At 38.5% G+C, this 26,447-nt stretch overlaps 1 protein-coding gene across 1 annotated transcript in view; it reads left to right on the plus strand.

Annotated features, from left to right (window-relative positions):
* Positions 1 to 3,951: 3,951 nt before the first annotated feature.
* ZC3H6 (zinc finger CCCH-type containing 6) overlaps positions 3,952 to 26,447 on the plus strand; it is a 68,893-nt gene continuing 46,397 nt past the window's right edge. The window contains exon 1 of the mRNA XM_055327539.1: positions 3,952 to 4,386. Coding sequence (XP_055183514.1) covers positions 4,355 to 4,386 — 32 coding nt within the window. The 5' untranslated portion in view covers positions 3,952 to 4,354. The remainder of the gene's footprint in view (positions 4,387 to 26,447) is intronic.

Here is a 26,447-nt window from a genome sequence, read left to right on the forward strand (position 1 = left end):
TGTGAAAAGCCACCCATGTGAGTGAGCCACCTTGGAAGCTGGTCTGCCAGCACCTAACTCTGGGACAGAACTACCCAGTTAAGTAGCTCCTGGATTCCTGATCCACGAAAATGTAAGAAGGTAAATGTGTATGTAACTGGACTTGGGTCTTTGGACCCAGCAATGGTAGAAATGAGGCTGGACCCCAAATTTAAAAACACAGGCAAGGTTTTATTATAGGGACAACAGCTGCAGCTGAAGGGAGACACAGTCATGACAAAAGTGTCAGACTGGCTCTCTGAACAATAGCCAGAGAAACTTTTAAGGAGACTGAGGCAGGAAAGGAGTGATGTAGGGGCAGGGAATTCCAGGAAATTGGGGGCACAGGCCCAGTTGACAAAACATGCTTCTTCATATACCGTATATTTCATTTGCATGTGTCTCCACCTCTGTGTGTGTGCTTTAGCATTATAATGAGTGAAAAAGTCAGTGAAAGGTATATTTGCTGCCTATTTTATCTCAGAATAGTTTGAACCTGGTCTAGGCTTGTTCCTTGCCTGGTGCTTTGCTCTGCAAGAAAAAGCAAAAATAGCTCACAGGTTGTTCTGTAAGATAAGTAATAACAGCCACCCAGGAGAGTGCCCGATGCATAGGGGCTTTTTCCCAAGGTCCCTGTCTCATTTATGTTTTGTGTATGTGTGTGTGTTTTTTAAGGTTTTATTTATTTATTTGAGAGAGGGAGCGAGAGAGAGAGGGAGAAGCAGACTCCTTGCTGAGCATGGAGCTCAATCCCAGGATCCTGAGATCATGACCTGAGCTGAAGGCAGGTATTTGACTGAGCCACCCAGGCACCCTCATGTTTTAAACCACAAAGATTTGGGATAATTTGCTATGTAGCAATAGATAAGTGATGTCTCTATCATTATAAAGCAGCTGGCCTAAACGTAGGATTATCAGATGACCCAGCAATACTATTCCTGGGTATATACCCCAAAGAACTGAAAACTGGGACTGAAACAAATATTTGCATACTCATTTTCATTGCAGCAGGAGGGCCAATAGGTGGAAATATCCCAAGTACTGGATAAATCAAATGTGGTATATCCATACAATGGAATATTATTCAGCCGCACAAAGGAATGAAATTCAGACACGTGCTACAACACGATGAAACTTGAAAACAGTAGGCTAAGTGAAATAAACCAGGCTCAAAAACATAAACACTGTATTTCTGCTTATATGGAGTATCTTGAGTGGGCAAATCATAGAGACAGAAATAGAGGCTTTCAGTGCTGGGAGAGGGGGAAAAGGAGTTATTGCTTAATGGTTATAGTTTCTTTTAGGAGCAATGAAAAAGTTTGGAAGCAGACAGTGATAGTTGCACAGCAGTGTGAATGTAGTTCATGTCACTGAAACTGTTGCTTCAAAATAGTTAAAATGGCAAATTTTATATCATATATATTTTCCCACAAACAAGCAACTGACATAAGATGATAGAATGCTCTCTTGAGTCCCAGTTTCAGTACTAGCTAGATGTTTTGAGGATATATCCTATAAATCAGCAGTCAATAATATGGTGCTGTTCGTCCCATAGTCAGGATTCATGGGTCTGGGAATTAAGCCATGGAAATGTGAGTGGACCCTTCCTTTATTATCCCTAGTAGAATTTTTTTGTCTTTAAAAAATTTTTGCTTTTAACCCCCAAAACTTGGGTTCTACTAGTCAAGAGCAGAGTTTTCAACCTCAACATTCTCACATTTTGGGGCTGAGTAATTGTGGGAGACAGTTCTGTGCATAATAGGAAGTTTAGCAGCATAGGGATGCTCTCCCCACTAGATGCCAGTAGCACTCCTTCCCTTGTTGACACCTTTATAGTGGTTACAATATTTGTGTGCATTAAGGGCAGGGATGATTGTCACAGATAAACAAAGCCAGACATTAACGCAGCAAAAACAGATTTCACTCAGAAATTACTAAGGCCTGAGCTCCATTTAGACTTGTAGACGTGACTGGGTGCTTTAAAGGGAGAATAAAATAACATAATTCAATTTACAGGAGATGTTCAAAAGGGCAAATCCTTTTGAAGACAGGATTTGACAGATTATTAGAGACAGAAAGCAGATTATTGGTTGCCTGAGGCAGGAGTGGCAAGGCAGGATTAATTGTAAATAGGCACTTTGGGGAATGGAATGTTTTTGCTTTTTGTTAAAGATTTTATCTGTTTATTCATGGGGGGGGGGCAGAGAGGCAGAGGGAGAAGCAGGCTCCATGCAGGGAACCTGATCCCAGGTCTCCAGGATTAGGCCCTGGACTGAAGGCTGCACTAAACTGCTGAGCCACCTGGGCTGCCTGGAATGGAATGTTCTAAAACTGTTGGTGATAGCTTCATTACTTGGCAAATTTATTAAAGGCACTAAATTATACACTTAAAATGGGTAAACTTTCAGGTATATGCTTTTATATCAATAAAGCTATTAAAAAAATAAAGGGAAGGGGCACCTGGGTGGCTTAGTTGGTTAAGCGTCTTGAACTCAGGGTTGTGAGTTCAAGGTCACATTGGGATCTGCACTGGCCACGGAGCCTACTTTAAAAAAGGGTGGTGGTGATGGGGGGAGAGAATGAGAAGTGGGCTGAGTTGGCTACCGTAATAGTCACAATAGACAAAGACCTGAGAGTCTAACTCCAAATACAATTAATGTTAATCAGACAACATAGATCTGCCTTTTGAGTTTCCTAGTAATGTATTATGTTGAAATGTGGCAAGTGCCTGCAGAATTATCTATCAGTGTGCAGGTCTTGTCAATGGTTGCATTCAACTGTTTAAAAGTGCAATTTCTTTTTTCTTTTTAGTATTTTATTTATTTATCCATAAGAAACACAGAGAGAGGCAGAGACAGAGGCAGAGATAGAAGCAGGCTCCCTGCAGGAAGCCGAATGCAGGACTCCATCTCCAGACCCCAGGATCAGGCCCTGAGCGGAAGGCATACGCTCAACCACTGAGCCACTCAGGTGCCCCTCTTTTCTCTTTTTCGAGGTACCTATCCAATTTTTTTTAAAAAATTTTTAAATTTACTAATTGCGATTGTGATTGCTTCTGAATGCATTGCATTTACACATTGACCAAATGCATCACCTACCACAAAGGTATGAGAGGATTTACCACTGTCCATCACTTCAGTACAAAACAAGGAACTTTCTCCTTCAGAAGGAAGTTAATTAACTACAGAAGCCAAAACGTTTGACACGTCGTTAAAAAATCTTTCCTAAAGGTCAGGTTCGTAAGTATAAAGACCTGTGATGGCTAGTTTTTGTCTATAAAATATCCGTGTATATTTCACACATGGAATGTTAAGATGTTCTTACTAAATAACTTAAAGCTGACTTGTTATTTTTATCAACTTTTTAAATTGCTTTTATCATTACGAATAATCGGGTAAATCTGCTATCAACTATCGGAAACAGTTAGGTGCCGAGCTATTTTCTTCAAAACGCTGCCGAGTACGAGACCTTACAAAAGGAGGCGCTATCCTGTGGCAGGAAGCGCATTTTCCCATTATTTAAGCGACCGAGATTTTTCTTACGAGAGTCTACGCCCGCGCGCGTCCTCTGACCACCCCGCCCAGGCCGCAGAATGGCCTTGGGGGTCGGTCTGCGAGGCCGCGCCTCGAGCCCCCTCAGGCCGTCCCTCAGCCGGGCACGCCGCGCCGGGCCCGGAGGCGCGGAGCAACAACGCGGGGCCCGCAGGCCGCCTCCCCCGCCCAGTTCTACCTCCGGCGCCGCCCGGCCCCGCCAGCGGGCTGCCGCTGCCGCGTCCGCCGCTTCACAGACGAGGACGGGGGCCCGCCCCTGGCGGTGATTGACGGGCGGCCTCCTCCAATGGGCAACGCGCTCGGCCCCGGCGGGCCGGCCGAGGGCCGCGGCACGCGGAGGAATCTCTCCTGCCCTTTAGTCCCGGGCTAGGTGTTGCGGCAGGCGCCATTTTATCGAGCCGCCTGTCTCGGGTGCCGCCATGTTGGTGAGGAGAAATCACCGTTACGGCCAGTGTCCAAATCCCCGCGTCGCTGCACGCCGCCCGCCCGCCCGCTCCCAAGCCTCAGCCACCGGCGGCGAATAGAGACTAAAGCGGCAGCGCCGGCAGCGCGGGGCCGTTGCCCAGTGTTTGCAGTTAGAACCCCATCTCTCTGGCGTGGTTGTTAATAGACTGGAAAGTCTGTGTCTGTGTCGCTCACTAGTAACCGTGAGTTTTTACCACTTCGTCACCTCTCGGCGGCGGCCGGGAGCAGGTGCCCGCAGGCGGCGCAGGGGTCCTCCCCGCGCCCCGCCGCCGCCGGCCTCGCAGACCTGTCCTCCAGCCCCGCCCCGTTCTTGACCAAACATGACAGACTCTGAACATGCAGGGCACGACAGGTCGGGAACCCTTCTTGTCTGTCTTTCTGTCGGATGAGAGGAGGGGTCTGGGGCGGCGGGAGCGGGCCGGGGCCGCGCGCCTCCTGCATGACTTAGACGTCTCTGTGTGGCTCCCTCAGTTCCATGACGTGCGCCCTTATGTAAAGCCCAGGCTGGCGGCCGCGGGGGAGGTCGGCCCGGCCGCGCCCGCGCCCGCGCCCGCCTCCCCGCGCCGGGGTCCTTTCCGGCCGGCCCCGCCCCCGGCCGGCACGTGCGAGCCCCCCGCCCCCGGCCGGCTCCGTCTGCCGCTCGGTCCGCGCCCGGCGCCTCCCGCGTGCTGGCTCGGTGCTGCGGTCCAGCCGGGCTGAAGCGAAGCCTCTCCCAGCGCAGGGTCCGCCGTGCGCTTCCAGATGGGACCAGCCCGGAATTTGTAATAGCTGGTGGTGTAGTTGACTCCTGCCCTAGCACACTTCTAAAAATAAACTTTTTTTTTTTTTTCGGGGGTGGGGGGATCTTTTAGACAACCCCCAAAGGCCATGTGTTTATTTATATAGTCTTAGTCCTCGGAATTTGGAAGAGTCTCGAATTAAAAACGTTAACACAAAGTACTTAGGCTTTGCGAACCTTAGTGTAGCACAGCTTTCTCCTAAAAGTACAAACTCCATGGCTTATCCCACCTAGCTGCGTTTTCTAAATACTGTGTGTGATTTGAACATTTAAGGCAGATTATGATATTTTTGCTGTGGCTCAAGGGGCCCATTCTTGGTTCCTCTTAGTGCTTTGGGGGGTATTTTCATATTCTGAAAAGCGCAAGTAGTCTACTTAGTTTGGTTAGGTTTTTAATTTACATTGCTATCTACCTTAGTCGTAAAGACAGAGAGGGCTTTAGTTCATTAAATTACTGGAATAAAATACGTGGCATCTGATTCTTATTTAGAATATTTAGAAATAGGAAATTCCTATTTTGTGACTAGAAGTGATCAAAAGTATATATTGTAGCGTGAACTTAGGTACAGATCGCTCAAGTTTTACCTGTGGAGTAATGTGATGTGCTTCTGGCGAAGCATTATAAGCACTTTTTTTTTTTTTTTTTTTTTTTTGTTAACCTCACAAGTAGAAATAACAAACATCACCGAAATTTGAAATATCTAAACATTTGGCAACCTTGAGAGTGATAAAAATACTTCAACAATTTTAATATCCTAGTAATGAAAGTAGATCTCCAGAAGGCAAGTCAATTAAACGTAACAGTAATTTTTTATGAAGTAAAAAACAGTTCTTTAAAATTATGGCTACATAAGCTTGCACTTGATGTATCTTTCATGATTATTTTACATTATCTTGTCACTAAAATGACAGAATTCTTGGAATCGGCTAACTAATGTTTTGAGAAATTTCCTATTCTGAATTTCCCACTCTGAGTATCTGTGGACAAACCAATGACTGGGTTTTGGACTAATGCAGCCTAAAGTTCATTATTTTGTATGGCAGAAGGAAATGTGTTTTCTGTCTACAAAGCAGCTTCAATATGTAGAATTAGGCATTCTGTGTAATGAGGAAACATGTCACCAAATTCAGGTATTGCAATAACTTTGCCAGTAAGGAACTGTGATGTCAGACTTTAAAAAGAATTTGGAATTTTGAAATACCAAATTAGAAGTTAAAAAAATTTTTTAAAGAAGTTTTTGTAGGATTTATTAACCACTTAGAACTAAGAACTAAAGATTACATAATAGTGGTTTTAGCCTTTTTTGTTTTAAGACCAAGAAAATAATATTTACTAGTGATTATTGAAACAAAAAGCTAAGCTTCATTTTAATTTACTCAGTTGTTAAATGATGATACTATTTTGAGGCAAAAAGAGATGATTTAACTTTGACACGTTTTTCTTTTCAACCACAAAAAGCAAAACAATAACATCAAAAAACAAAGTGAACTGGGAGTCAGGAAATGGTCTGGCTCCAGCTTTGCTACCACTTAGCTTTGTGAACTTGAGCAAACCTAGTTTCTTTATTGATAAGAGGGTTCTGCAAGAGTTTTTCAAGTTCTTACAAGGTCAGTGTATTTCATCCTCCTCCTGAAAGTTTTTTTTTTTTTAAATATTGCTATCATTTCTATCAACATGTGCCAAATTGAGAATAACTATACTAGATTAATGTTTTACAATCTTAGCTAATCATCAAGATCACTTTAAGAAATAAAGATTTTTGTCTTGCCCAGAGCTACTGAATCAGAATCTCTAGGGGAAGATTGTGGTAATCTATTTTTAATAGATAGTGATCCTTAAGAAATGTAGGGAAAAACAGACTAGTCTATGGAATCCTGAAATAATTCTGTGCTTCCATATTATAACTATTTTCTGCTATAACACAAGTTTCTGTGAATTATGTGAAGATATATTTGAATTCCCAGTATGTGGAGCCAGGCATTGTTTCGAGGATATTCTTTTTCTGACATTTTTGAAAGTTAAGGCATACTGTGAATATAGAGGAAAAAGTTGAATATATGATTTTTATTTACAACTACTGTATATGAATTAAAGTATTACTATTATAACTTACATCAGAATGAGATTTTAAATTAAAATTCACAAAAGGAGCTCTTTTTTCTTTAAAAAAATTGAATTTTACTTGCACATGTTTTGTATGATGAACATTTTGCACAAGATTTGTTTGCCAAATGAGGTTACTTTTTCAAAAAATACCCATTTTTCAAAAAATACTTTAAATATTTTCATGCCTAGAGTGAAAATACGGTATTTTTATGTGTTACTAATATAACAATACCCATAAATAAATTTGTGGATATACAGAATATTGGTAGAGGTGGGTAGGATCTGAGAAATCAAGAGTAGAGGTGGAGAAGGAGTTGGGGGAAGCCAAAGGGAGATAAAATTCTTGTGTCTCTTTTCATTCAATTCTTCTCTTTCATCCAGTTCTGTTAGGTACAACTTCAGCCACCTAGCTTTATATTTCACTGGATGATGACCCAGTTAAAACAATACACAAACAACTTTTAAAGGCTAAACACTAGGAGTCCCTGTTTGGACACATGTACAGTAGGGTAGGACAGACAAATATACACCTAAGTAACTATTACATAATTTTCTGAAATATGCTGAAAGTAAAAAGGTTTACAGGGTCTGTACTGGGAAGAATAATTTTAACATGAGTAATATAAGAGCTTGTGATTCTGAGAGTCTTTAATTGGTAAGAGCTATATATTATTATTCCGTGAGAGGTTATTCTTTGCCGATTATGAATGACTTTCTGACCTTCTTTCCCTCCTCTCTCCACTTTCCTTCCTCGTATAAAACAAAAACAAAACTCCCAACTAGTCAGAATCATAGTAGTTTTTTCTCCTCCCACTCCCAGCACATAATGACTGAAACATTGCCAAGAGACTACACTGGAAAATTAAGGGATGATGACAGAGACACTGATTACACTTTCCATTTGTAGCAGGATTTTCTTTTGATTCTCACATTAATCCCATGAGGTTGTATACTATTACGATGCTCAGTAACTTGTCTACAAGATCCCACAGAATAGGGGCTAGATAAGAGGCCCAGGTATGCAAACTCCTACCTGTAGTATTATTTTCACTCTTCATTATGTTTGCATGGGGATGTAATACAATAAGTTCTAGCTTTTAACTTTCTAAATTGTTAGAAATTGTAATGTACATTTAAGAGAGCCCTACGTTCTCAGTAAAACCTAGGTTTTGATCCTGATTTTTCCTCTAACTTGGTTGATATTTTTCTATTTTCCATGATTATTTTTCTTATTTGTGAAATAAAGTAGTTGAACTAGGTGATATTCAATCTTCTTTCCTACTTTAATGTCAGTAATTTTAATTCAAAAGATTGCAAATGCCTTATTTCACATTAGAGTTCACTTGTGTTCTATAAAATACATGGTTTATAAATTAGTGTACTTGAGCAAATGCCTCCTCTCAGTGGGCTACTAATGAATTTATTTTTAACTGTAAAATACACGTGTAAAATTTACATCTCAACTATTTGTAAGTGGACGGTTCAGTAGTGTTAAGTACCTTCCCATTGTTGTACAACCTATCTTTAAGAACTCTGTTCATCTTGCAAAACTTAAATTCTATCAGTTTATTTTTTACTCCCGAATCTACTAATTTGACTATTGTTAAAACTATCAAAATGAGCTTTTCTTTAGCAAATGTAAAAAACCCAAGGTGAACATCATGTTCATATTTGATGTGGGAAAGCACTTTGACTCTTATTAGACATTTTTCTTTTCCTAGTCCTTCATTAAGTATACTATTTCATTTACTTTTAAATTTTCATTGATTAGATTTTCATTCAGCAGACTTCTGTGCAAAGTATATAGTGTTAAGCACTGGGATTTGCTCTCTAGGATCTTATCATGTAGTAGGAGAAACAGACTGGTAAATACATAGTTATAGCACTAGTACTGTAATAAAGATATAAATTGAGTGCAGTGGTGACATAGGTGGGGGTTTCAGGGAGGCATCATGGAATTAGCTACATCTGGAGGATGAGTAAAAGTTTGGCTAAGCAGATTCAAGTATATGAAAAACATGAAGATGTGAAATGGCATAATGGCTTCAGAGAGGATAAAAAAAGTATGTGAAGCATGTACAACGTATTTTGGGGAATGAGGAAAAGGCTTCGGTGAATTAGGGATCTGACCCTGTATGATATAAAGATCTCATCAAAGTTTTTAATTTTTTTTTAAAGTTTATTTACTTAAGTAATCTCTATACCAAGCGTGGGGCTCAAACAACCCCAAGATCCAGAGTCACATGTTCTTCTAACTGACTGAGGCAGCCAGGCAGGTGCTCCTCTCATCAGTTTTTTAAACAGGAGAATGTTCAGATGAATTTTTGGCATGATATCTAAGGGGCTAGGTGGAGGCAAACTACAGAAAGGGAGATCAGTATAAGGAAGACAAGTTAGGGAACTTTCAATAATTTACATTAAGTATTAAGCACCTAATATTTAATATATGTTTGTTTTGGACTTCAGGAAGACAGCAGTAAAGAAAAAAATCCTTTACCTAATGGAGCTTATATGTTCTTTGGAGAAAGAGACAATAAACATGAAAAACAAATGTGTTCAATGCTGATAAAGTAGAAAGGGAGGTGGCATATCCTATGGGTTCAGGGATGGTATTTCCACTTTAAATAGATATTTAGGGAAACATTCAACTGAAAAAGTAACCTTTGAGCAAAATCGTGAAATGAGAGAGCAATCCAGGTTCAGAATGTCTGGAAGAAAAGCATTCTAGATAAAGGGAGCAAAAGGTGAAAAAAGCCTGGAACCCAGGACGAGACTAGTGTAATTAAGAAAGAAACAAGGGAGTAGTGTGGCTAGAGAAAAGAATGAGCAAGGGGGAGAGAAGTAGGAGATGAAGTTAGATGGGCAACAGGGGCAATTCTGTAGTGCCTTGTAAAGCCATTTTAAGCAACTTGGATTTCACTCTGAATTGTACAGGAGCCACTGAAGAATTTGAACAGAGGAGGAGCGGGATCATGCTGTGGTAAAGGAATGGTAAAAAGGAAGTTGCTTATAGTAATATAAGTGACAAGTGATGATGGTTTAGGCCAGGGAGGTGAAAATGGTTGGATTTTGGATATGGTTTGGAGATAGAACCAGTTGGATTTTCTGATGGATGTGTAGTATGAAAGAAAGGAATGAGTCCAAAAAAAAAAAAAAAAGGAATGAGTCAAAGCTACTGTGTAAAGTCTAGAAATTGGGTAGCGGACCTGATCAAAAGCATTGGCAATGAGAAAGCAGACAAAAGGCAAAATTCATGAGATATTTCTTAGAGTTAATAGAACCAGAGATAAAGATCTGAGAGTTTTTAGCAAAGATGTTAGTCAAAATGATGAGATCATTTTGTGTAGTAGACCATAAAGTGATAGGTGTAGTAGACCATAAAGAAGACAGAAGTTTTCTAGAAGCCAAGGAAGGAGAAAGTTTCAAAGAAGGGACAATCACAGAGCAGATGAAAGGGTTGAAAATTGGCCACAGGATATCCTAAATTAGGACCTTTAAAAGCATGAATGAAAGAGTGCTTCAGGGTTTGCAAGCAGCTGGCCTTCATGCCTAAAATATGTCCACATTGTGTTTGCCTGATAGGATGTTGTAAAAATATTTGTGTGTGAATGCTATTAGACTTGACTTGTGTTCTTCATCCTCCACAGTCTTTTCACTGATATTTTCTTTGCAAACTCAGCACCTGAGGTCTCCTCATACAGTGACTTGCCCCACCATAGTAGGCATTTGAGTTTGTGACCCTTTGTTACGTGATAAAGTCAGGTTTTTACCTGGACAGACAGATGATCTGGTTTCCAAAAAAAACTGAGGCCTTGAATTTACCAGGTCAAGGCTCCAGTCAGTCTACAGCTGTCAGAATATTCTTTTGTGCTTCGATGTGCCTAGTGGCCTCGCTTCAGTTTTTCAGATTCAGAAACTGCTCAGTCTCAGAGCTGATCAGACTTGGAGATACTAATTCATGCTAAAAAGTAGTTAACAGTGGCTTACATTTACATCGTACCTAATATATACCAGGTTCTGTTTTAAGTGCTTTACACAGATGACTGCATTTAATCTTCATCACAGCGCTACACAACAGCCCCCATTTTACAAATGAGGAAACAGACAGTAAGAGATTGATGAATTTCCCAAGGCTGCAAAGTAATCAGTGGGAACTCAAGTAATCTGATACCAGAGCCTATATTTTAATCAAGGATAGACATCCTTATCACAGGAGAATATGTGTGTGTGTATCAGAATACCAATTCAGTCACATAAAATGAGGACTAGATATTTGTATCAGGGAGGGTATTCTCTCCATGTAGAATGCTACATGGAAAACCAAATTATCAAGAATTGCCTAATGAACAGGAGCATGGAATTAGAATGAAGGAGTTGATTGTAAATAACTGGAATTTTAAATGGCATCAGGCTCTGATACAGTGATTTTTCCATTTTCATAATGTATCTGCCAAGCAGTTACTTGCATCTATCAGTCTTACAGAATATCCACTGTCCTGGGCAGTACTTATGTGGACACTGGCCATATCTCTGTCTCTCCACCTTTCTTTTTTCATCCTTTCTATTGCTAACCAGTCCTTCTTTCTGATAAGTACATTTCTTTTCATTGCATATTAATATCTTAAATTTAGTCATCTTTTACTTGGTCCTGTGTATCTGACTTGCTCATCTCTGTTTTGGTTCATCTTATTTTGATATTATGGTTGAACTTTTTGAGGATGTTCCTATTTCTAGTGTCTTCTTTGAGGTGTTTGGGTCCTGGGAGGTGTTATTTGACTACTGATGCTGTGTACCAACTCAGCAGTCATTGGATGACCTTTGCAAAAGCAGTTTTAGCAGATTATCATTACTCTTGGCAAAGAGCAACCTTTCTCTAATGTAAAATAGCTTTATATATATACACACACACACACACATATATATATATATATATATATATATATTTATTTATTTAAGAAAGCTCCATGCCAGCATGGAGCTCAGTGCAGGGCTTGAACTTAAGACCCTGAGACCAAGACCTGAGCTGTGATTGAGTCAGACACTTAAACAACAAAGCCACCCAGGCGCCCATGCTTTGTTTTGTTTTTAATGTGAGTTCATGGCTTAACATTACTACTTTACATGAACTCTTAAATACTTCAACATTCATAAATTATACACCCACATTTTTGAGTGGCAGATAACCCAAGCAAGTCCCAAGGAGTGTTTAAAGGGAATCCTAAGTTTATTCATTAAGATTATAAAACCACATAAAAATCATTAACAATCTATTTATAAAAGTAATAGAAAAAAAGAACTTAGATTTAGAACTCATGATACTCAATATTTTACATATATTGCTATTTTTTTTTTAAGATTTTATTTATTCATTCATGATAGGCAGAGATACAGGCAGAGGGAGAAGCAGGCTCCATGCATGGAGCCCAACACGGGACTCGATCCTGGGACTCCAGGATCACACCCTGGGCCAAAGGCAGGGGCTAAACTGCTGAGCCACCCAGGGATCCCCCATATATTGCTATTTATAATTCATATACTTTAATTCATTTGATCCATGTAGACAGAACAGATATTTGTATCTTCATTTTATAGTTTAGAAAACAGAGGGTAAATAACTATTTACCACAGTCTGTATCTAATAGCATTTGGTTTTGTACTCTTTCCCCTGCCACTGTTATTTCATTAAGGTAGTAAATCTGACACCAAATGCTGGATTGGGATATTGGATACTTAAAAAGCGGTTAGGGGGCAGCCCTGGTGGCTCAGCAGTTTAGCACAGCCTGCAGCCCGGGGCGTGATCCTGGAGACCCGGGATCGAGTCCCACATCGGGCTCTCCGCATGGTGCCTGCTTCTCCCTCTGCCCATGTCTCTGCCTCTCTCTCTCTCTCTCTGAACAAGTTAAAAAAAAAAAAAAGAAAATTAAAGGGGGGTTAGGGTTTTTTTTTTCATTTTAGATATTACTGATCCCAGGCAACTTCAGTCTACTTTGTTGTAAATTCATCTTATATGACAAGAGTTTTTCTAAATCCTCAGAGATAAAAAATTGAATGTATAAAGAATATTGATTTTTCATGTATTCTTAAAAGAGTATGAAATCAGTTAAATCTAGCTAACTGCACATTTTTAGCTATGGAAAACAAGAATTCTTCCATTGTATCTGAGTTTTAACCTACTAGACAATTTGTTGAAGATACATAAGAGATCAGAAGAACCAACACCTCTTTTGTTTGGATTTTCCTTGATGACTGGCAGTTGACAATAAAATATTAGATCACTGGTTTTTGTGTGTGAGGCTTGAGTTCTTTGTAAAGGCTACTCTTTGGCCCATAAAGGAGCTTGTGGGTTGATTTCTACATCCTTGGCATGCATAGGAGTCTATTTTAAAATTATGTTTTATGTAAGCAAACAAAAATGGAACTGAATAATGCATTTATGTAGGAAATACCTATATATTTTGGCTGTATATATACATATTTACCAAATATACATTTTTTTAAAATACCAGATATCCAGGTGTCAAAACCAGCATTTAACCAAACCTTAGACTAAAGTTAGTATCATCATCATAGATTATATTTCTGTAATATGAATAAATCTGAAATATCCCTTAAATTATTATAATTATTAGAAATGTTGGTCTATTTTAAAAATAAGACATTCCAGTGAAGCGATAATTTCTCAGCACTGCCTATTACTAAATTACTCCCATAACTACTATAATGCACATCATAGAGGGTCACTTTCAACTGAGATTAGTGGAAAACAGGATAGTTGGGGGAACTTTTTTTCCTCTAACATTTTCATTTTTAAGTATTTTTTTTAAATATCTAGAGCAAAGATGATTGATTATATTACATATAACTTTAGAGCTTTTTCTCATGAAATTTTGATGTAACAGTTATTGTGTTTTTAATTCATTCACAAAAGATGTGAATTCTCAAATAGGATTTCTTCTTGAAAGATTCATGGGGTTAAATAATTTAAAATCTTCTTTAGAAGTTATTTTCTTTAATATTGTGAATAAAAAAATAATATTGTGAATCATTAGAATGCCAAATAATTGAATAGTTAGAATTATGATAAAATTTCTATTATTCCGTTTTGTATTTTTCATTTAAATTTTTATAATCCTTTGTCAGCGTAAGCGGTCTATAGTATTTTTCTTAAAATCAATAGCTAGGGACTCCTGGGTGGCTCAGCGGTTGAATGTCTGTCTTCAGCTCAGGGCATGATCCCAGTTGGGGGATTGAGTCCCACTCAGGCTCCCTGTGAGGATCCTGCTTCTCCCTCTGTCTCTCTCTCTGTGTCTTTCATGAATAAATAAATAAAATCTTAAAAAAAATCAATAGCTCTACATAATTACAATAATTACTCTCTCATTATTACTCTGGTTTTCTACTTGGCTGTTTGAAGATCGTTAGTTTCTTTTATACATAAAACGGTTTTTGTAATCATTAATTGCACATTTTTTCTTCATTAATGTACATTTTTACTTGAACTAATTGATAAAATTTCAATATGTAAAGCACATGAGATTCTTGTAAGTTATACCTAAAATACCATCTTAACTTGGAAAATGGATATTCAGATACTAATAGTAAACCCAGATGACATGGCTTTTTTAATATATATGACCCACTCTACTAATAAGTTATAATAGTAACTAACCTAAGGATCATTTAATTGCCAGTCATGTCATATGCATGATCCAGAAATGACTTGAAGCAGGCCAAGGCCGAATGGAGAAACATGCTTTAGCTGTATACTTAGGCCAAAGCCTAATTTCAGCATGTCTTTAAAAAAAAAAATCTACTCCCATGACACTCCCAAAAACCTGGAGCCCCAGTACCTCGTATCATAGGTACGGTACTGGGGCTCTGGTAACAGGTAATTTGGCATTTGGGGAACTTTAACAGACCAAGTGGGATTTTTTTTTTTTAATATTACTGGGTCATAGGCAATTTTACCCAGTTTGCTGTAGATTCATCCAACAAAACTTTTTCGATTTTTTTTTCTGATGTCATAATACCTAGAATATTTTCTAGCTTTCAAATTCTAAGAGTATTTTATTTGCTGATTTGTTTCTGTTGAGTTTCTAGCTCCTTCAGCCTATACTGGAGAACCTAAGTCAAGAGGATAAATTGAAAGAGAATGAAAGTAAATGAATTTTAGCTTGGGCTAACCAAGATAATAAATGAAATATAAAAAATAATTTTTAAAATGTAGTCTAAAAAAAACCTATAGCAAGCAAATACAAAATGTTGTTTTATTGCTGTAATAGTCTATCTCTGCTTATGACATAAAGGATGTTTGAGGAGTAACACGGTTTTTCTCCATGATGTCAAATATAAAAGCTCAAGGATATATTTTAAAATTCTTCATTTCATGGGACACCTGGGTGGCTCAGCAGTTGAGCTTCTACCTTTGCCTCAGGGCGTGATCCCGGAGTCCCAGGATCAAGAGCCAAGATCAAGTCCCACGTCCTCGGGCTTCCTGCATGGAGCCTGCTTCTCCATCTGCCTATGTCTCTGCCTCTCTCTCTCTCTCTCTCTGTGTGTGTGTGTGTGTGTGTGTGTGTGTGTGTTTGAGAGAGAGAGAGAGAGATAAATAAAATCTTAAAAAAATCTTCATTTCATAGATTGATACACAGCAATGCCTCTTCTATATGGCACTGGGCAGGGAATTTACCATCAATAGATATTTTATTATCAGAAACTAACTTTATGAGGCACCTAGGTATCTCAAGTCAGTTTAGTGTCTGCCTTCGGCTTGGGTCCTGATCCCAGGATTCTGGGATCAAGCCCTGCATTGGGCTTCCGGCTCAGCAGGGAGTCTGCTTCTCCCTCCCCCTTTCCCCTGCTCATTCTCTCTCTCTCACTCTCCCTCTCTCTCTCTCAAATAATTTTATTATAAATATTTTCAAAGGATCTCTTTGTAAATAAAATATGTGGCATGCTTTCCTGTCTTACTAACTAGACAATTACTGATTTATATTTTTCTTAATTATTTTGGATCATCATGACCATCTGTTGTCTCCAAAATCACTATGAACCCTAGGAATTATACTTCATCTTACATTTTCTGTTGTGTCCTAGACACTTTGGAAATATGGGAGGCTTTCACAAGGATTGTTGCTGAGTGTAGCTTAATGATAGGATAAAGAAGAAACAGCCTCAGGAACAGACTCCAGATTTGGTCTACCACAGCTGCTTTTCTGCTTTTATTTGTTTGAAATAATTTTTCATAATTTCCCCTGGAATCCATGCTTTTTGGATTTAGAACTTTTCCCAATTTCTTTTTTTTTAATTTATTTATTTATATACGAGACAGAGGGAGAGAGGGAGAGGCAGGTTCCATGCAGGGAGCCCGACGCGGGACTCGATCTCAGGACTCCAGGATCACACCCTGGGCCGAAGGCAGGCGCTTGAACCGCTGAGCCACCCAGGCTGCCCTCTTTTCCCAATTTCTATGAAAGTATCTGTCATCTTCCATACCTATTCCATTAAAATGGATGGGTTTCAGGTAACTCATAAGAGGAAAGAAAACTTCAGTTGAGGGCTATTATGAACAATGCTAAGTAATTACCTAACTTTATCTCAATTAACCTTTAAACAACTTTGTGATGGTAGATTGATTGATCCTTTCTTTGGATGAGGAAACTGAGTATTAGGGCCACAAGATAATTGGTTCAAGTTAGTATAGGTAGTATATGACTGGGAAGTAGAATCTGAACCCATATGTTTCTGGCTCTAAAGCTTTTTGTTCTTCTACCTTACTATGATGCCTTTTTAAATAATCAGTTTTAACATACTACATGTTTGGTTATTTATTTTTTTTATGTTTGGTTATTCTTGTTTAACACTCCAGCTTTAATTTCCAGGTTCAGGTGACCTTGCTTTGCCAGAATCTTGGGTCCTCATTAATAAATAAGGTGTGTGTTTGGTTTTGGTTTGGTTCCTCTTTAACTTCGGGTGAAAGTTGCTATTCTGGCAGCCAACAACCTCATCAGTATTTGACTCTTCTGGATGTTGGTGCTTAGCCCCTGTTTTGTTTTTATTGAACAGCAAATCTTAGTGATAACATAGCAGTTTTAATTATCTATAGCATTCCTCTCTTTTCTTTCCATCTTCTGACTTTCTTTTTTTTAAATTTTTATTTATTTATGATAGTCACACAGAATGAGAGAGAGAGGCAGAGACATAGGCAGAGGGAGAAGCAGGCTCCATGCACCGGGAGCCCGACGTGGGATTCGATCCTGGGTCTCCAGGATCGTGCCCTGGGCCAAAGGCAGGCGCTAAACCGCTGCGCCACCCAGGGATCCCCATCTTCTGACTTTCATATAGAGGCTTTCACCTTAAGGAAGCTGTTAATCTAAACTGTGCCACTCTTTTTTCAAGTCACATACGTGATCTTTAATAAAATTCAATGGTACTCCTCATCAGAAACCCTGGAGGTGAGAAAGCAGTGGGATGATACATATTTTTAAAAAATTTTATTGAAGTACAGTTGACATACAATGTTGTGTTAGTATTGTAACATAGTGATTCAACAGTTCTATACTCAGTGCTCATCTCAATAAGTTTAGTCACTGTCACCATACAATATTATTACACATTAATGACTATATTCTCTCTGTACTTTTCATCCCCGTGTCTTATTTTATAAGCAAAAGTTTATACCTTTGAATCCCCTTCACCTATTTTTCCCATTCCTCTAACTCCCTCCACTTTGGTACCCACCAGTTTGTTTTCTGTTCATGAATCTGTTTTTTTTTTTGTTTGTTTGCTTGCTTGCTTGTTTAATTATTTAGATACCATAGTAAAATCATATGGTACTTGTTTTTGTCTGACTTATTTCATTAGCATAATACCCTATATGTCCATCCCTGTTGTCAGATATGGCAAGATATAATTTTCTTTTTATGACTGAGTAATATTTCACTGTGCGTGTGTGTGTGAGAAAGAGAGAGAGAGAGACAGCTTTTTTATTCATTCATCTACTGATGGATATTTATGTTGCTTCAATATCTTGTCTGTTTTAAATAATGCTGCAATAAACATAGGGGTGTATATATCTTTTCAAATTACAGTTTTCATTTTCTTTGAGTAAAAATCTAGTAGTGGTATTCTGTTTTTTTTCTATTAGTATATTCCTAGTTTTAGTTTTTTAAGGACCCCACATCCACACAGTGGATGTACCAATTTACATTCCAGCTAAAACTGTACCACTACTTTATCCACTTGTGTGGGACCCTGAAATGAAGAGGGAAACCCATTTTCCAACTCTATATACTTTGATTCTTTTTACTTTTTCAAAAAAATCTATGCAATAAATTTTTTTGGCGTATTTCCTTTGAACCCCTAAAAAATACTGTTTAGTAAAAAGAAAACCTTATAACTCGTTATAATTCCAAGTCCCATATTATCAATCCAACTGATCTAGCCTGGTGACTGCCATTTCCTTACAAATATTAAAATCACTTCTGTGGAAGTTATTTATTTAAGTTAGGTAATTCATATTTACTTTTGCGTGTGAGAAATGCAACCTTCAGATCTTAAAAGTTCTTTGGTATCATCTCTTAAAATACCACTTAAATGTGTGTTGATGAAGTTTCTTTTCCTTAGCATTTTATTATGACAAGTTTCAAATATGCAAATATGTGAAGGAAGCTTACAATAAACACACTCATATCCTAACAAGCAGTTGGTGAGCTTCTTAAATCTTTACATTCGCTGCTATTAAGTGGTTTGACTATTTGCAGTTTCTTCCTAAGACCAAATGTGTATAGCTATAATAACAACATGATAAAAAAAAACTATGAATCTGGAAATCAGACTGAGTTTGGGCTCTAGCTCTGTCATCTGTTAGCAGAATCAGTTAAGCTCTTTGTCCTCTTTCTTACCTGCTTAATGAGGATAAGCAACATATTTCATAGTTAACATGAAAATGAAGTGAACTAATCAAACATGTCTGCAGCATAGTAATTATTCAGTAACTTAACTATCATATTAGTGGGTTGGTTTTTTTTTACTACAAATTTGATTTAAGATACTATTTTACTTCAGAATTACTGTTACTTGGTCATAAACACATCTGCTGGAATTGAAGATAACCTTAAGCAGTGAAAGAATTAGGTAATGAAAAGTGTAGACTAAAAATTGCTGAAAATTATATTTAAAGTATTAAAGTCACATATCCATAATCCTCTGATGGCCCCCAGGTTTTTAAAGGTTCTGTTCCAGGCAGTATTTTGGCTTTCATAGGGAAAATAACAAAGTTACCTTACCTTTTTTTTTTTTTTTAAAGAAAAGGAACAGTTAAAATGGAATCATTTGCATTTTGTTTGTTAATATCTAGACTTGAGAGATTGATTGCAGGACTAATAAAACAAACTGGCACTATAGTGAATAATGAATATTAATGCTTTCTTTAAAGAATAGCCATTAGCTTTATTTATGTTCTCTTGTTCTTGTTCTGTATTTTGTTGATTTCCTTTTTTTTTTTTTTAGGATTTATTTATTCATGAGACACAGGGGGGTGGGAGGGGTCAGAGACACAGGCTGAGGGAGAAGCAGGCTCGATGCAGGGAGCCTGACATGGGAACCCATCTGGTCCCCAGGATCACGCCCCAGACCAAAGGCAAGCGCTAAACTGCTGAGCCACCCAGGGATCCCCCGCATTTTGTTGATTTCTGTCCTATATTTATTATTTTCATTCTTCTTCTGGGTTGCCCACTTCTAAGTTCTTCAGTTGAATGTATAGCTCATTCGTTTTTAACCTTTTTATTTTCTTAAAAATGTGTTACATAGAAGCATACATCTTCTTTAGGACTCCTTTTCTTTGTTCAAGTCTTTTAATTGATGACTTCATGGTGTACTTTGCACCAAATTTATACTGCAAGGTTCACCAGGAAGTTACATTGCTTGAATTTAGATGTTTCATTAATATGTTACTGATATATTCATTACCAGATTATAATGCCTGCTTTGAAAATTCTGAGGCTGTGAAATGATGAGGATTATGTGCTCCTGTGATATAGAAGATGAATACTTTATTCATGCACATTCTTACTACTTTTAAGGAAAATGTTGATCCCATTTAAAGGAATGACCTCAGGAATAATGAGGTGATCTTTAAAAGGTATAAATCATGAGAATGTTTGTAATATACATGGAGGATTGCCTGAAGGATAATAGTCTATTAATTTCTCAGATATTAGTAGTTTTCAGCCTTTTTTTTTTTTTTTGCCTCAACACCATTGTAGAAAAAACATTCCCATCCATGATAAAGTGTATGTATTTGAGTGAGGAGTGTCAAGTTAGCAAGTTCTCCAAATGCGTTCCATTCTTCTTTTGGATTCTTGTTTGATTATTGCAGTGGTATCCAAACTGCTTTTGTGCATCTGTTTTATTTCCCGTTTAGGTCTGTTTTTTACTCTCATAGTTATCTTTCAGAATGGAGATCTAATTACATCACCTCCTTTCTTCGAAACACTTCAGTCCTTTCTCATTTTATTAGAATAAACCCCCAAAATGGCCAAAGTTCTGCATGATCTAGAACTCCCATCATTCCAGCATAATTTTAAACCAGCTTTCCTTTTATCTTTATGATCCAGTGATGTTGGCATTGTCTCGGTTTCTGTCTCAGTTCTTTTTTTTTTTAATTTTTATTTATTTATGATAGTCACACAGGGAGAGAGAGAGAGAGGCAGAGACATAGGCAGAGGGAGACGCAGGCTCCATGCACCAGGAGCCCAACGTGGGATTCGATCCCGGGTCTCCAGGATCGCGCCCTGGGCCAAAGGCAGGAGCTAAACCGCTGCACCACCCAGGGATCCCCCTGTCTCAGTTCTACACAGAAATTTTGCTTATCCTATTAACTCTGTCCGAGTTCCCTCCACAACCCTTTATGCCTTAGGTTAGATCACCTCAGTTCATTCATGACTTCCTCAGGGGGGGGGCTTCCAGACTTCCCTGACACATGACTTTTTCCTATTGTGTGCTCTCATAGCACTATTTACTTCCTACATTTACTTACGTGGTTGTTAATTTATTTATGTTGTTCTTTCATTGATGTCTATCTCCCCTATCACTGGATTAAAAACTTGAGAGAAAAAAAAATCATGTCTTTCTTGTTTATCATTGTATCTCCACTAAAAAGGTGGTGAATAAATATAAGTAAATGAATGAATGCCACCCCTTTTGTTGGGAGAGCAGAAAATTCTAATGTACATAATAGTTTTTGAGAATCTCTGCTCTAGATGTTGTGGATTTCATCCCTGGATTAAATCAGAAGAGCAGAGTGTCTAGCTGGCTCAGTGGTTCAGCCTGCCATGCTTGGTCTTTAGGGTTATGAGCTTGAGCCCCATGCTAGGTGGAGAGATTACTTAAATAAATAAAATCTTTTTAAAAAATCAGAAAATCAGATAATTGCATACTTGGACAATATTAATTTGTATCCTCACATAATTGCTTTTTTGCAATGGATTTTGGCAGCAAGCCTTTGGTTCAAATTGGGGCATGCTATAGGTCATAAACTGTTGCTTTGGTTGTATAGACACTATTGAAGGTAGTGTCCATTGTGTGAAGGACTGACCTTTTTAAAAAAATTTTATGTATTTATTCATGAGAGACACACACACACACAGAGAGAGAGAGAGGCACAGACACAGGCAGAGGGAGAAGCAGGCTCCATTACATGCAGGGAGCCTGACGTGGGATTCGATTCCAGGTCTCCAGGACCACACCCTGGGCTGAAGGTGGTACTAAATTGCTGAGCTACCCGGGCTGCCCATGGACTGACCATTGTATCAGATAAATTGTCTCTATGAGGACTCAGGGAAGAAATTTCTTTCTGATCACACTACTGGAAAAACTATGCATCTCTTGAGCAACTAGTGTATTTTTGTCTTGGAAGCAAGATAAAAATCTTATACCTAATCCTTGTTTCCTGAAATTCAGAGCAAGATTTGCAGCTCACATATAAAAATTAGTTAAGGATTTCTGGCATAACCCCATGTAAAATAGTTTTAGTCTTAGTTTCACCTTCATCTTTAGAATTTTAACATATTTTATAGTTTGATCAATAAAAGGCTCTATAAATAGCATTCAAGGAATAATAAAATACACCCAAGATTTTTTTTAAAGCCAAATTAATATGCTTGCTGGGTAAGAAGTAAGTTCACTCTGTCTCTCTGTGCTTAAAGTGGAAAACAGAGAAAGGAAGATAGAAGGTTTATTATATATTAGGAGAAATTCTAGGTTTTATGTTCTGATTGGGTCATTTGAGAACTAGTCCTTTTGATTTTGTTCTGTCACAAAAGCAGGGAGATTGCTTTATAAAGAAGTCTGAGGTGGGATATGAAAGTATCTGTTAGGCTCAAAGATACAGGATCAGCACTTTTGTATGAACTTGCTGGGAACTTGGTAGAGTTTTATTTTAGCAGTACCGCCTTAGTCCTACCCTTATAGAACAGCATGCTACGTAGTCACTGTTGTATGGGTTATGATCTTTTGCAGGAATCATGATCAAAAGACCTTGGTATTAAAAAAAAAAAAAGACCTTGGTATTTAGCCTGACTTATGAGTCCTTTTGTTTTCCTTCTGTTGCAAAATGAATTTTTGTACCATTTGATGAAATAAGAAATAAGAAACATAGGTCATTCTGGAGACCAGGCATTGGAAGACTGTGAGAGACAAGTAAGAATAGCCATGACTATTATAAGAGCCTAAAAGGCACTTCAGAGTGATGACCAGATGTCCTCACTTTGACTAGGAGATCAGATCTTAAAATTCAGGCTTATGAGGTGTTTTTTTTTTTTAAGATTTTATTTATTTGAGAGAGAGAGAGGAAAAGAGAAAGAGAGAGCATGAGCCAGGGGGAGGGGGAAAAAGGGAGAGGGAGAAGCAGGCTCCCTGGGACCCTGACATGGGGCTTAATCCCAGGACCTTGAGAGATCATGAGCTGAAGGCAGATGCTTAATCGACTGAGCCACCCATGCGTCCCCTGAGTCTACTTTTGTAATTCTTTTTTTTATTTATTCATTTATGATAGTCACAGAGAGAGAGAGAGAGAGAGAGAGAGAGAGAGAGAGGGGCAGAGACACAGGCAGAGGGAGAAGCAGGCTCCAAGCACCGGGAGCCCGACATGGGATTCGATCCCGGGTCTCTAGGATCCCGCCCTGGGCCAAAGGCAGGCGCCAAACCGCTGCGCCACCTAGGGATCCTGAGTCTACTTTTGATAGCCAAGTTGTCTTGTCTTTTGTTTGAATATAGATTGGTCAACATTCCCTGTGAATGAATTAGTAATTCATTTTTTTTTCTTGGCTTGCCAGCAAGAAATCTAGAGCTATGCCGTTATCCGCGACCACCTAAATCAATGATTTTAGTTGTAACTCTGGGGCTTTGTAGTATTATTTATCTTTTCAGTTAATGTTAGTAACAAATTTTGGATAACATTTTCAAGTTATGTGACCTCTGTAGTTGAAAATAGAACCTCAAAGATTTCTAGCGTAAAGGGAATATCTGTTTTTTTCTCCAGGGAGATCAATGTCCCTTCAGACACTTTCACAGAAGTATAGTCTCCTAAAGGACATGAGAATGAAATATCTAAAATTGTCTAATTATTATATTTTTATATATAGTTATATATATATATGCAGGTTAAAGTTTGATGAGGCAAATATGAATAAGCCTGTTGATTCAGGAAATAAAGATTAGAAGGGTCACATATGTGAAAATAGAAGTGGAGTTGTAAAAAAATTGAAAAAGAGATACTTAGTTATCTTTGGGATACATACAGATAACTTATATAGAGTTAAGCAAAATTTATAAAGGCTTGCATAAGACTATGGGGGAATGTTAGGCTAATTAGAATTTATAATTTTGCTCATAAATTTGTACCAAGTCTCATTCTTGAAGGAATTTGTATTTGAATTGAGGCTTTGACAAATTCTAAGGTTGGTTCAAGGAGTGAAACTTGCTATAGCTGTAGGTAAATCAAAAAGGGATAAGCTGAGTTTCTGCAAACCAAATACATTCCAGAGGATGTAAGAATATATTGGATAAAGAATAAAAATAAAAACACTTTGAAAATTGTAGGTATCCATCAGATTTTCCCACTAGTAATTTGTAAAGAGAAACTTTTGCTAAAACAAGTAAGATGAGCCATCTAACATGTAAATGTTCAAGGTCCAGTTTGGGGATAAACATAAAATCACAAGACTCATGTCAGGTAGCTCTTCCATGGCCCTGACACGACCAGAGAGTGTTTTCCTTGAGAAGAAATACTTAGTTTGGGAGGTACAAGGTAGGGAGTTAGGTCAGGGTTTTATCCAGAGGATCATATCTAAGCTGTATAGGTTGAAGGAAAAGATCAGAGTAGGCTTGGGCAAGCCTAGACCCAAGCAAGTTTTCGGTTATGAATGCTGACAAATTCAGCCAGTAAAATGCAGTTGATTACATACATAGACAACAAATGTAGGATCACCATGGTGTCAGTTGCTCATGCCCATTGTCTCACTGGATAACACTGAAACCAGAGAAGTCAGATAGATAATCACAGGCAACATGAGTGCTTTTTTTTTTTTAAGGATTTTATTTTAATTAATTATTTATTCATGAGAGACAGAGAGAGAGGCAGAGACACAGATAGAGGGAGAAACAGGCTCCATGCAAGGATCCCGATGTGGGACTCGATCTCGAGTCTCTGGGACCACGCCCTGAGCCAAAGGCAGACCCTCAACCACTGAGCCACCGAGGCATCCCAACAGGCAACATGAGTCCTAGAGTACCCTGTGGCTGAGGAACAGTAGTCCTACAAGGAGAGTATATGGAGGTTGGTGAAAAATAGCTTTGTAGCAGCACTTCCCAGGATTGTCTATATTCCATATTTTGGAGGATCATGAGGCATTCTGTTAGGGCTCAGGTCAGCCTGTGGTTGTGGTCGAGCCTTGCCTGTGTGACCTCGGTGGAGACATGTAGGTTGCCAGGTTATCAGTACAGAGCAGTTCCTCTCCATTAGCCATGGTAAAGGAGAAGGGACAAGGTGAATTAGAACAAAAGCATGAAAAGAAAAGTGTTACAAGTAATAGCTTCAAGTATCTGGGAAATTTGTGTTCTGTCATCTTAGGATAAGCAGCCTACTTCTACAAAGTCATCTGCTTCCTTCTGTAATGTAAAGACATCCTTGACAGCCTGACAGTCCCTTGATACCTTCTGAGAAATGCCTTTTTTTTTTAAAGATTTATTTATTTATTCAGAGAGACACAGACTGAGAGAGAGAGGCAGAGACCCAGGCAGAGGGAGAAGCAGGCTCCTCACAGGGAGCCCGATGCAGGACTCAATTCTGGATCCATGTACCATGACCTGAGCCGAGGGCAGAGGCCCAACCGCTGGGCCACCCAGACATCCCTAGAAAGGTCTTTTTTCTGGTGATCATATCAGCTTATCCCAGGACGCTTATATTTATGAGTAATATGTTTATAATGTCATCCATCAGGAGTACTTGTATAGTCTTTTATTGAGGCTTTTGTGTTTCTTCCAGAAGACTCAGTTTCTGATCTGTAGCTTGTAACAGGAGCCTTTAGGCAAGCATAAAGGAAAAGCAGAAACTACCTGTGGAGGTAAGACTGAATGGTTCAGGTTAAGTTGTTTTAATAGCAACAGTATCAGAATGGGGAAAATAATCCTTTATGAAGCAAATCAATTTATAAGGATTTAGTGAAATTTACCTGTGAATAAGAACATATCATGGATGGTGAGGGCATTGATCAATTTCAGAGTTTTGTTGTGTGGTTTTTTTTTTAAGATTTCATTTATTCATGAGAGAGAGAGAGGGAGAGGACACAGGCACACGGAGAAGCAGGCTCCATATAGGGAGCCTGATGCGGGACTCAATCCCGGGACTTCAGGATCACGCCCCGGGCCGAAGGCAGGCGCCAAACTGCTGAGCCACCCAGGGATCCCCTATTTCAGAGTTTTTAATTTATACCACTGTGCATTATGATTTTGAAATCTAGATATTTAAACCTAGAGAGAAAATCTTTTAAAACCTAATTATTTTTTAAAATAACAGCTTTAGTGAGATAAAATTCACCTTTTTAGAGTATACAGTTCACTGGTTTTTAGGATATTCAGAGTTGTGTAATCATTACCACTACTTTTAGAACATTTTCATCACCCTGAAAAAAACCCTGTTGACAGTCACTCCTCATTCCTTCCTCTGATCTACCTGGCAATCCCTAGTCTACTTTCTGTCTCTGGTTTTGCCTAAGAGATAAATTATTTTAAAAATAATTAGTTGGTTAACTAAACAATTATTTACATGTCCATAAACATGAATATTCCTCTTCCTGAAAAGGACATAATGATAATCACTCTATTATTTTACATTAATGAAAAGTCATCCGTATAGAATTGAACTGGGAGCCTCTCTTTTTGATTCATTAAATTAAAAAAAACATCGAGTTTAGTAAACAAAACCGCTTTCATAATGGTGTTGAGCTAATTCAAAATCTAGAGAATGCTA

This window comes from Nyctereutes procyonoides, unplaced genomic scaffold (genome assembly GCF_905146905.1).
Source record: "Nyctereutes procyonoides isolate TBG_1078 unplaced genomic scaffold, NYPRO_anot_genome, whole genome shotgun sequence".
NCBI lineage: Eukaryota > Metazoa > Chordata > Mammalia > Carnivora > Canidae > Nyctereutes > Nyctereutes procyonoides.